The following is a 12,389-nucleotide window of genomic DNA, read 5'->3' as shown; positions in this document are numbered from 1 at the left end:
TGGGCTTAGGGCCTTTCTGCATGACCCCTGGGAGCGTGCCACAGGCGCAGCTTAGCCACTGCACCAGACTCCTGTAAGTGACTTCAATGACAATAGCGTGGTATTTGATCCATGCGTAACAGGATATTTGCTATTTGTATAGCACCCTCAACATACAAAGCACTTTACAGAGTAAAATAAGCAAAAAAAGAAAAAGAAAAAAGACAGCACATTTCCCAGGTAATTTTTAAACTAAATGTCAACAGAAGGCAGGGGATAGACAGGGAGATCAGGAAGTTATTGTGTAGGGGACAGTTGTCAGGTGCCATGCAGAAGACGGAGCAGGCTTGTTCTCTGTTGCTCCAGAGGGCAGAACTGGAAATGCCAAGGAAGCAGTTTACAGCTAAACAGTAGGAGAACCCTCTTAACAGTAACAGCTGTTGGACAGTGCAACCGTGGAACAGGCTGCCTTGGGAAGAGGTGGGCTCTCCGTCGCTGGAAGAATTTAACAAAAGCTGGATGAACAATCCATCAGGGGTGCTGCAGCTGGAGCTTGCATTGTGGACACTGTATTAATCAGAAGGGTGGAGATGACTTCCAGTTTCCCTCCCCATTCTAAATTCCATCATCCTAACTTTTGAACTAGCCCCTCTAGCAGGGCGTTAGAATAGCCATTTGATCTGCGATTGTGCTTAACTTCACATCAAAAAGCTTGGTCCCATTATCAAGCTGCTCTTAATTTCTTTATTAGTATTGCACTTATATCCTGCCACTTTTTGCTCTCGCAAGGAACCCAAAGCAGCTTACATGGCCCTCCTCCTCCTCCTCTCCATTTTATCCTCACAACAACCCTGTGAGGTAGATTAGGCTGCAAGTCAGGGACTGGCCCAAAGTGAGTTTCATGGCCAAGTGGGGTCTAGAACCCAGATCTCCCAGTCCAACATTGGGAGAATTCTGTGCTCCTGTTTGTCCCATTTTGTAACTAACCAAAGATAAGTACTTTCAGATGCCATTGATTTCAATGAGAGAATTAAGCACATAATTCAGTCTTGCCCCTTGAAATCCACCAGATTTCAAATTGGCTGGAATGTTCCCTTAAAAACAAAAGAAAAGTCTGGCTATATGTGGACTTCTGTAGAATAACTGACCTCCCCACAAGCATTTTATTTACAAACCCAATAATAAAGCTAATACTAAAGCAAAAGCTTCATAAAAAGGAATGGCTTTAATGTGAAAAAAATAATGCTTGCCATGCATCAGAGGCATTCCTCTGAGTGCTTCCTCAGAGGGAAGCTTGGAAGGTAGCGACAAGGGAGAGGGCCTTCTCAGTGGCAGCCCCCTGATTATGCAATGCTTTCCCTACTGAGGTCTGCCTGGTGTCAACACTGTCATCTTTTCAGCACCAAATCAAGACTGTCCTCTACTCCCAGGCATTTGATGGCCTATGATGTCAGTTGTTTTTATCAGGTCCGGAATCATATTGTAAGTGTTTTAGGGTGCAGGCCTATTGTTTACATACTCGATGCTCCTAAACTTCTGAACCCAGCGGTTTACGAGATCTAGTGCAGAACAGGAGGAGTGACTCTACGTTTTTGCTCTGCATTTTTGCTTTTTTACCATCTACCTGGGGCACTTCAGAGGGGGAGAGAAGAAGGTTGGAGAGCTTGTATCCTGGCATAACCCCCTCTCTGAGATTGAGTTCCTGACCTCAGAGAGGTACTTTCTGCACTGGTTGGGGGGGTGGGGGTGGAGTGCAGATTCCCTCCTCTGAAGTCAGAGCACATGGATCTGGGAATCCAAAGTACCCTATGCCCTCCCAGACGCTGTCTAGGGGACATAGGATTGCTTTCTTAGTTTTTTAAGTCCTTCTAAATGTTGTATGTTAGAGATTTTATTATATGTTTTTATGATATTGTATTGCGGTGTCTCTTTTTGTGAACTATCCACAGAGCTTTGGCTATTGGGCAGTATAGAAATGAAATGAAATAAATAAATGTAATAACATTAAAAAAAAATCTGGCTAGGTGTGTCCACTTCCTTTGCACAAGGTGTGCATGCACACCACTCCGGCACACTAACCACTATACCACACTGGCACTTTGAGGCTGGTACAAGTGCTAATAGAAATGTGAGCTGTACAGTTGTTTCAAACTCACACACACACACACACAAGCCTCTTTCTCCACATGTCTATGACTATGTACTGCCCAGTATTCTGTATTGCAGAATTTTGGATTTATGAGTCTGAGCTTTTAATTGTTGAAGGTTTATATATCTTGTCATGATGCTCTTTCTTTTAACGTATGGCTTGGATTCTTATTTTTTAAAATTTTAAGCTTTGAGTTATTCTTAGATATAGTAAGTTAGTCTACATGGTATATAAACTAATTAAATAAACAAATAACAAAAAGAAAAACCCCAAAGTTGTTGATCCTTGGAGTGCTACCAAATTCTCCTTGCAACCATTTCCTCATTCCAATCCCATTCTCTACAATGTTTGAATCATTATCCAACCTTCCCTTCCTAGCAGATTCTGATATCAAAGAGGCGAGAGTCTCAGAGATTTCTACCTCACAATATCTGACCTGGGCCGGATCTACACTACTGCTTTAAAACGCTTTATAACAGTTTTATAGCGCTTCAAAGCAGTTAAAGCGCTTTATAACTGTTATAAAGCGCTTTAAAGCAGTAGTGTAGATCCTGCCCAGGAGAAAGAATTGGTTACAGACTCTGGAGTCATATAGTCATAAAAAGGAGAAAACGAGTTTTTCCTTTCTTTTCCAGGATTTGATTGAAAAACACTGCAAAAAGAAAAAGGCTGATCAGACAAGAGGCAATCTTCTTTCTTTCTTTTTTGAAAAGAAAAGTGCCTTAGAATAAGGATCCCTCTGACCAGGGCGAGGCTCGGCTGTCGGAGGAAAGGAAGCATGAGGCTAAGCGAGCAGGCAAGGAAAAGGATCATGGCAGGAGACCAAGCACAATCTCTCCTCAAAGCAATTTTTTAAACCGGCTTTCAAGTTTACAATGGCATGACGATCTGAAGATTCCTGAAAAAAGGGCGAGGTGGCAAAAATGCAAGGGTTCCTTAATAACATTTACATGTTCTACAGCTCCAGAATTGTGCTCGGTTATGAGCAGCCACAGGCATATGTGACTAATACCACTGTGAATAACAAGGCTGCCATGTTTGATACTAGTGCAAGGTCAGGAAAGTACCATTCCCATGCCCGTATGCTCCTCCTGGGCCTATTTTGCTCATTATTATTTACTAGGTTGTTGCCTGTGAAATTTCGCAGGCATGGCTGGGGATAGTGGGGCAGCAGGAAGCTCATTATTGTCATCCTCTCATTACTGTCATTCTTGGGCCTACCCCACCCACATCCCCTGCAGCAGCTTCTCCCCCACTTCTCCCCACGGCCTCCTCCCCTGGCTCCATCACGGCTGCCGCCACTGACACCATCTGGTTGGTATTCTCTTAGGTAAGTTCAATGTGGCCCCCCCCTAAAGGGATTAAACTGGCTCTGCGGGCTGCCGCCGCCACCACCATCATGAAGACTTTCCAAGACTGACAGTAGAGGAGATGGGGAGGGGGAAGGCGGAATTCCTTAACCCTGGCTCCAATTTCTCTGCGTTACGACACCCCAACTCCATCACTGCTGGGAAGAAGGAACAAAAGCAAAACACTTCATTCTTTCCCTTCCCCACCCCCAACAGGAATTCAATTCAAGAATTCTCTTGAATTGAGGGACTGGGAAACTTTGCATCTTTGACACACTGCCTATACCACCCACCAGCGGGGTAGTGGTAAATTCTGAAGTGCAGGAACTCACAATGGCAGTCCCCAGAACCATGCCCCCAAGGAGAGTCCAAAAATGCATGCAGCTGTGTGGATCCATCTCTCTCTATGGGTCAATTCTCACCATCTCAGCAAGGGAAATAACCCACAGCAGCTTATTTCCCCCACCATGCATGCCGGTCACATGCTGGCCAGAGTTCGCTCCTTTCCATAATTACCCTCACTGGCCCAGGCTTGCCATGTTTGTCTGAACCCAGGAGGCATGGCTTGTTTGGGAAGAGCAACAACCCTCAAATGACCCAACAACAGCCCCTGGCAAGCTGTGCCAGCGAGGGTAATTAGGGAAAACTGGCCAGCACACGACTGGCACATGCAGCAGGGTTAACAAGCCACAATGGCTTGTTAACCACATCACGATCGTGCAGATTGCTCACGAGGGAAGCAGTGGCTGATGATCTCAGCTAAAAACCTTTCTCTTTCCTAAAGCTTTTAAAACTTGATGTTGTTTGGACTTTATACTGTTAGTTTTACCCTACCCTGTGCCTGTTTGCATTTTCTTCCCCTCCTTATTGTTTTACCATGATTTAATTAGAATGTAAGCCTAAGCGGCAGGGTCTTGCTATTTACTGTTTTACTGTTTTACTCTGTACAGCACCATGTACATTGATGGTGCTATATAAATAAATAAATAAATAAATAAATAAATAAATAATAATAATTGTCCATGCCCATTAAAAACGTATGCCTCTTCAGCCTTGTGAGAGCCCTGGCTCCACTCTGCCACTGATCCTCCAATCCCCAGTCAGTTCCCAGCACTTGATACACCCTGAATCCAATCACCTGTCCATCCCTTGAGGCCACTGCCTCAGGCTGAGAAAGGGGTGGGATGAGATGCAATCAGACCTACTTTTACAAATCCGGACCTGCACCTTGTTTTCCCAAGCGGTTGTTGTCGTTATAAATTAATTAATATTATCATTAATTATTATCATGCAATGCTTCAGAATTCCAGTCTGCAAAATTACCTACGTCTCATTCAGCTTCATGGGATCCATGTAACTGGGTAGACACCTGCAGTCTTGCAGCATATGCCTAATCATGTTTAGTCAGAATGGGACTTACTTCCAAGTAAGCAAGCTTATAATGACAGCCTGCTTCTCTTTGCTATACGAAGTAAAACACTGTTAAGAGTCATCCAAGCAACGAAAGGTGAGCCTTTGTTCTGAGAAGCTTCAGCATAATCCATAAGTACTATGAAATATTATTGTTGGCCTGAACTGACTCTCTACCTCTGATGACAACTGAAGACACACTGGTTTGCCCAGGCGTTTCCTTAACTGCTTGCATTGTCAGCTACCTCTGGTGATTTTAATGGGACTTACTGTTTTAATGATTGCTTTTGCAGTATATTATCATGATTTTATCTTGTAAACCACTTTAGGATTATTATTTTTAATAAAATGAAAAGTGGTTTACAAATCCTCTGAAATAAATAAATAAATAAATAAAAGAAAGCTGACCCTACTGAATTTCTGTGCTTTCCTGCATCTGATAAAAACGCAGAGCTCCCTGTCATTTCCAGAGCATAGTCTAAAGGCACATGATGCAGCAGCAGCCTTGTTGAAGTTAACCCAAGTTCAACCCAGGAGAAGCAACTCATGCCTGGGAATACTATGAATGCCACATTAAGTTCCGTCTAAAAGAGAGAGGATGTAAATGTAATAACATGAACACCTATTTAAGTCCAGATAAAGCTGATATAGGAAGGGGATGAGGTAGATTATTCAGGAGGGCCTTAGCAGAATAACACGTTGGCTCCAAATTAAAGTGCCTTGTCTGCTCTACGAATTCATGGATGATCAAAATTTCAACCCAGTTTAAGCTCAAAATGCAGTTTAAGGGTTTGCATGGAGACATGCACTTGGATGGGATTGTGAGCAGGAACAGGGGCCTCCTAGTCCCAGCATTCTCTTGTCAAGACGACAGACCATGGGACAGGACAGACATACCAGGCCAGGGTGTGCGATTAGACTCTATAATTAGAATCAGGCTGATAGATTAAAGGGAGGATGTAGCCACAAAGAAAGTGAGCTCCAGGTGTGCCCAAGAGCTCCCTACCCTCTGGTGATGAACCATTAATCTCAGTGCAGTTCAAAGGATATATACAGAAACACAATCCAGTGCTGTGGATCCGACCACCCATCTGAGAGACATTAATCACATTAGCTGTCATTGGGCCTCTGATTCCAGGAATATTATTATTCCCACTCTGCAAGCTGAGAAATAACCCTGTTCAGACAACATGCTAAGCCATAGTTAGGCCGCTAGCCCTTTTGTAGCAAATGGTTAGTGTATGTGTTTAAACCCTGGCTATGTAGCTACTATGGTTAGGAATGGTTCACACAACACACTAAGCCATATTGTTTAGCTCAAAATGCTTAACCACCACCATGGCTTAGCATGTTATCTAAACAGGGTCAATAAGAAATAAGAGACTTGAACTAGGTCATGCTGGGGAAGCCATGGGGACAGCACAAAGGCAAACCAAGGTCTTAATAATTGAACACTTCCCCTGTAAAAGAATAATAAAGGTTAAAGATCAATGAATGGCTTCATTGACTTAAACTATTGGATCCATCATGTGGATGTGCTTTGATTTTACTCCCATCAGCCCTAATCAGCACAACCAACAGTGAGGGATGATAGGAGTTGCAGTCCAACAACATTTGGAAGGCCACATGTTTCCCATCCCTGGTCTAGGCAGATGCATTATATACTAAGAAAATAATAATAATAATAATAATAATAATAATAATAATAATAATAATATGATTATTGATTAATGAAGAATCCTTTCCATATATTTAAACCCATAGGTGCAAATGAGGCAGTATATCGAGGATTTTCAGGAAGAGGCACCTAAACTAGGGACCAGGTTCTCAAGAGAATTCCTGTCATTATTGTGCAGCCAGTACCCTGAGGAGGAAATAGCCAGACTCCCTAAGCCGGTATTTGTACAGTACTGGAACTCTGCCCTGGCTTTGGTGACAAGGGCGTATCCATGATTGGAATACTTTTAATCTGATAGGTGGCTATAAATTACAAGCCACCTCTCCTAATCTCTGAATGACATAGGTCTCCAAATATAGAGGTGAAAAACATGCAGTAGGAATGCAACCAAGATACACCTGACTTACATGTTAAAAAAGAACCCACTTGTTTCCTCTGGAACAGATAACTTTTTCAGGTGTGACGGAGCAGAACCTAGTAATTAGCTGCAGCATAATTGTGACTGGCGCTATCTAGAAAACTGAGAGCGTTTCAAGACTATAATTCTGCTGAAGAAAATTGCCATCTTTTATTCTCCCTGCAGAGGCTCTGTCTTTTATGGATGTCTGATTGTCAGCCATTAAACAGATGCAACTCTCCTCAGAGCAGTGGTGCTGTGTTGGTGAATACTGCACCTGTTGAATTTTTGCCTGCCAGTTGACTGTGAAAGTCACAAAGTCTCAAAGTCTCAGTCAGCAAAGGAAAAGTGCCAATATTACTGTTGAAGGATGTTTGCTACATTAATGAGAAGGAAGCTCTCTCTTCCAATTAACTGACCTGGTTTGTACATCATGGCTAATTCCTGGGTTGTTTAATAATTGGTTGTGTGGGAGTGAGTGCACTGTTTGCATTGTTTCATGAAAAAGCATTTCAATTGTCCAAAAAACCAAGGCTCCCTCATCCTAAAGCTGGGACATGATTGTCCAAGCTAGGACTATCATGATAGTCCAAGCTAGATAGTCCACTGCTGCTGCCTGGAGCAATGGCGCACTGTCAGGGGCAGCAGAGCAGCCGGAGGACTGTTCCCACTGCGTCTGGATCCCTACTCAATGGCCCCCTCAATTCAGCGCTTCTGCTTAAGACATTAGGGTGTCCCTGGGCACACCCCTTGTGAACGCCTATGCATTTAGCCATCATCCTCAGTACTGACTGGATTAGATCTTTTTAGTCTCTGGCACCAAAGTAAACCTTCAAAAAGGTCTGAGCCACCTTTCCAAAGAGAAAAGTGTCCTGGTGTGTTTCTATATGGAAGGATCCCATGACCACCAATCAAAAGTCATCATGCAGCTATGTTGTATTTCCCTCCTTAATGGATTTTCTATAGTAAGAACAAGAAAAATGATGAACAAAGCAGTGGGAAAATGGAGAGGCTACAAATGGAAAATGACAACTGTCTCAACCTCCTGTAAAATTCTGTGAATGAGGCAGGGAGGTTGCACAATAAAAGCCTCGTCTGGAAGAGGCCTCAGTAACAGAGGCTTGTTATTGCCCCCAAAACTGTTGGCAACAGCTTCACTTTCTGTCTGGGACACACCACCATAGTTGGAGTACACCCATAACACTTACAGTGCAATCATCCAATAGATGCCTACACAGAAGTAACTCCCATTGAGTTCAATGATGTTCATTTCCAGATAAGTAGGAATAGGAGAGGTGCCAAGTCAGCCACCTCCGGCATCGCATATTCCTGGAAGCAGTATTTGAATCAGCATAGCTGAGCTAACTCCTCCACAGTCACCTTCTCTCTCTGTGCCACATTAAACAGTCCATTTGAGTAGGAGACAAAAGTTAGGAGACTTCAAGAACTGGGTGTAGTGTAGAGCTGATGTGTGTGATTTCCGAGCTAGGAGGCCTCACAGTTTACATCTCACCTCACCCATGAACTCACTGTGTGGCCTTTGGCAAGCCATTGGTGTCCCCCCACCCTCCCCAGCCAAATGGGGAAAGGAATACCAATTTACCTTACAAGGGTGCTGAAAAGCAGCCTTCCCCAACCTGATCCTCTTCAGATGTTTTGGAGGACAACCCCCAGAATTGCTGACCCTTCATTGGCCCTACTGGCTGAGGGGAGTTGAAGACCCAAACATCTGGAGGACACCAGTCTGGAGAAGGCTGTTGTAACGTTTTATCAGATGGTGGGGGGACTGTTAACTACTATTATTGTTAACAATACTCATACACGCAATAATCCAAGGACCTCTTTCCAAGGTTCTCTGTCCCTGTGCAATTCCACCTGTGCCACAGGGGCATTGCTGGACTCGTCGAAGTAAATGCCCCCTTTTACACCCTTTGTCCTGGAAGGCAGCCACGGTCCCTCCACGCACTTCCTCAATACACACGCGCGCACACACACTTGCCTACCTTTCAGCTCTGCGCAGTCAAACATCGCCGCTCCGTTGGTCCTGGGGCCCGAGTGGCTCTTCTGCAGCATCCTCATGCGGACTTGCTCCTGCACCCGGGCACTCTTGAGCAGCTCGCTCTCCTGCGATTCCCTGTTCTTCCTGTCCAGCTGGTGGTCCGAAGGCAGCGCCAAGGAGCACACCCCATCCTCCGGCTGCAGAGCCGACAAGAAGAAGTTATTTTCCTGCATGGTAGCGGCAGCTGGGCAAGGTTCAAGGGTACATTCACACAGCCTGGTGGCTCTTCCTCGGGTTGGCCCTGCCACGCACGGAGGAGGCCTCGTCTGGACCAGGGCGCAATTAAGTTCCTCGGGGGCTTCTCTCAGCCGCCCCTTCAGCTCCTCCAGCGCCCTCTTTTCTGAGGCCAAATGGCGCGTGCTTCTGCACAGGTGAGTCCAGGTGCGGGCCTGCTGGGCCTTCCCTCTGCCTCAGTTAGTCAAACAGAGTTTCCCCATTCAGGGTGCGCACACCCAGACGCCCTCCTCCTAACCCACGCCATCCTCCAAGCGTCGCTTGGTTTCCTGGACAGGACTCTCCCTCCCTCGCACCACTAGTAACACTCACTACACCTACGTGGTTACACCCCTCTCTCCTTAGCAACTGACATCAGCACGGAGGCAGGCGTTAAGGCCCAACAGCTAGTTCCACCTTAAGCAGGTGAGGCGTTTTGCAAGCAGTGACTTTTAAGGTAGCATTCCAAAGATGCATACGAGCAAAGGACCGGCCTGGCCCTGCCCTGCCCTGCCCTGCCCTTCGTCAGCTGCTGCGTAAACTAGCCAAAGCGGTTATGGGTGCGGCGCAGCCTCCAGGGCTAGAAGAGGCTGCGTGCGGTGCCATTCCCCCTTCCGACTCTTCCCCTGTTTGTAAGCAGAGCTGAATTGTGCAGAAATTCTGCTCTCTCGCATCGTCCGGCTAGCTGAGCGGCTGCCCTGACTTTCTATCCCGTGCTGAGCTCCGCGTAAACAAAGAGCTGGAGGGAATAGAAGATAGCGAGAAGACGCGAGCAGCACCCTCAGCCCAACCCAGCTTTGTTCCCTCCCAGCTTGGGAAAGACCAACAGTGCAGAGTATACATTCCAACTACTACGCGGTCATGGACGCCGAAGCAAGCAGGGCTGGCGCTCGACCAGGCGCAGGGCAAAGTCCACGAGGTCTCGCTCCCTTCTCCTCGCCCAGAGGCCCAGCAGAAGGAGGCGCCTCAGAGGGCCGTACTAACAAAATAGTAGTCAGGCACAGTAGAAGGGCTCGTGGCAAACGGAAAGGCTGAGGTTGGAGAGGAGGGTGGCCCTGACAGCCTGTTGTCCTTTCATTAGCGGCAGCCATTTTCTTCTCCAAATATGTATCTGATGGGTGAGGTTAAAAATGCATACACGACCGGCTGGCGGCCGCGGCGGCTCTGCCAGAAGGACTTTTGTTAAAGGGCTTCCTCTCGCACCGGATCTACACTACTGCTTTAAAGCGCTTTATAACAGTTTTGACAACTGTATATGGAGTGTGTCCTGAGCCCCAACAGTTGTCAAAACTGTTATAAAGCGCTTTAAAGCAGTAGTGTAGATCCTGCTGTCACGTAGATCACAGTGTCACAGTTGCCCACCAAAACATAGAATGGAAGATTGATAAAGGGCGAAGTGCTCTTTTGGCTGGTGCACCACACTTTGAAAAGTGTAGTGTCCACTAATAGTTATTTATTGCATTATTTCTATATCACCTTTCTGGAACCAACCAACGTGGTTTAAGAAACAAAAATATGCGGCACTTGCTCAGTCTCGGAAGAACGTTGGGAGAAGCAGGTGGAGGGAGAGAGAGATTAACTCCTCCATCTGGCCTTCCATTAACTGCATCCTGGGCAGAATCTTAAAACTGTACAGTGTACATACACTGCTCTCCTTACTCTTCTATTGTCACACCATTTGCCAAATTTCAATAGCGCCTTAACACTAACTCATTACGCCCTCTTCCATCACCACTAGCACCCAGCCAATTATAGTCCCATGATGGGGTCTTGAGTTGCTGCTACTTATCCATATATTCCCAAGCTGATTAGACTCTGTGCTTACACTGTCCTGCTGTAACTTGATGGGATTCTTTGGCTACTACTGGACCTGGGTGTGTGTATGTGTGTGAGTTTGTAAACATTCGTATAGCATAAGACTCTTCATGTTCGCCCCCCTGGTGGTTTAATGGAATGACTATTAAAATGCCTACAGACCATAACCATGCTCACAAGGGAACTTCCCATCCGTTCGACAAAACTGCTGCACCCTAAAATAGAAAATAAAAAGGCTTCTCTATACAGTCTCCTAGATTCACTACATTCACTTGGCAGTAAACAGCATGTGCCAGTTAAGAACAAATGGGCCTAAGAAGAGCCCATACATTTGCTCTATAAATGTATGTCTGCCATCCCTTCAAAGTTGTTGCTCTCTTTTTGATTACATTATACACAGTCACTTGCACATATTTGCATAGCTAGGAACAGTCAAAAGATCTTCCCTGACCCAAGATATGTCAACAAAAGCTTTTGAATAACTGAACTTGCTGTATTACTAAACTAGGCTTGGTTTTTCCAGCCTTTAAAGTATATGGTAGAGGTGGAGAACCTCGTTCAGCCTGAGGGCAAAATGTCAATTTTGGGGAAGCCCTCGGGGGCACATTCCAGTGGAGGGAGGCTGAAGGCAAAAGGGGGAGGGGGCAAAGGTTAAAGCAGTGAGGCCAAAAATACAACCCCTTTTGCGGCAAATGCCAGCATATTGTATATGAATGCTCTTACTGCTGGTAACTAAGCTTTAGGAGAGGCATTTAGAATGAGGGGAAACTGCACAAAAGCCGGGCAACAATCTGTGGTTTAGGGGAAAGGGGGCACAGGCATCTGGAAAACCCCAGAGGGCTGGATCTGGGCTGTAGGCCTGAGATTCCCCACACCTTGGGTATGGCCTAGAAGATGCACCACTCAGCAATGTGTCTACAGTTTTGTACATGAATGTTTGGACATGATGCTAATACAAATGCTAACAATAAAATCTGACTAGCAGTTAATAGAACCAAACCCTCCACTCTCCTTTCGCACAGTACTAAGACGGCTTATTCATCTTTAAGGGAAGCAGCATATTCTTCTTGTAAATATACCTGCCTGAGGCTTGCAAAGGACAATAATCAAGACACACGACGTTCTATAAGACGTTTTTCCCTTGGGTGGTCTCCTGTAGCCAAATAATAATTAACTAGAGTTTGCGAAGCACTGTCAGATGTCCAGATGAAAGACTCTCTGGATGTGCGCAGCGTTAATCATACTAATAGCCAGGCCCAGCCCTGCTTAGCTTTTTAAATTCTGCACAGTGCAGCACAGCACAATGCTGAGCATCCAATTATTAAACCCTCTGTGACTAA

General features: G+C 45.5%; 1 protein-coding gene across 2 annotated transcripts in view; it reads right to left on the bottom strand.

Moving 5' to 3' along the window:
* The window catches only part of PKP3 (plakophilin 3), a 73,536-nt gene that overhangs the window by 37,724 nt on the left and 23,423 nt on the right, over positions 1–12,389 (bottom strand). The window contains exon 2 of one of the 2 annotated variants that reach the window (XM_063117056.1): positions 8,966–9,158. In XM_063117056.1, the coding sequence (XP_062973126.1) occupies positions 8,966–9,158 (193 nt within the window). Of the gene's footprint in view, positions 1–8,965; positions 9,700–12,389 lie in introns of those variants that run through there. The other variant, XM_063117057.1, reaches the window with a different exon arrangement.

This window comes from Elgaria multicarinata, chromosome 2 (assembly GCF_023053635.1).
Source record: "Elgaria multicarinata webbii isolate HBS135686 ecotype San Diego chromosome 2, rElgMul1.1.pri, whole genome shotgun sequence".
Taxonomy (NCBI): Eukaryota; Metazoa; Chordata; class Lepidosauria; order Squamata; family Anguidae; genus Elgaria; species Elgaria multicarinata.
Note: the sequence above shows the minus strand (reverse complement) of the source record. Positions and strands in the feature narration are given on the sequence as shown.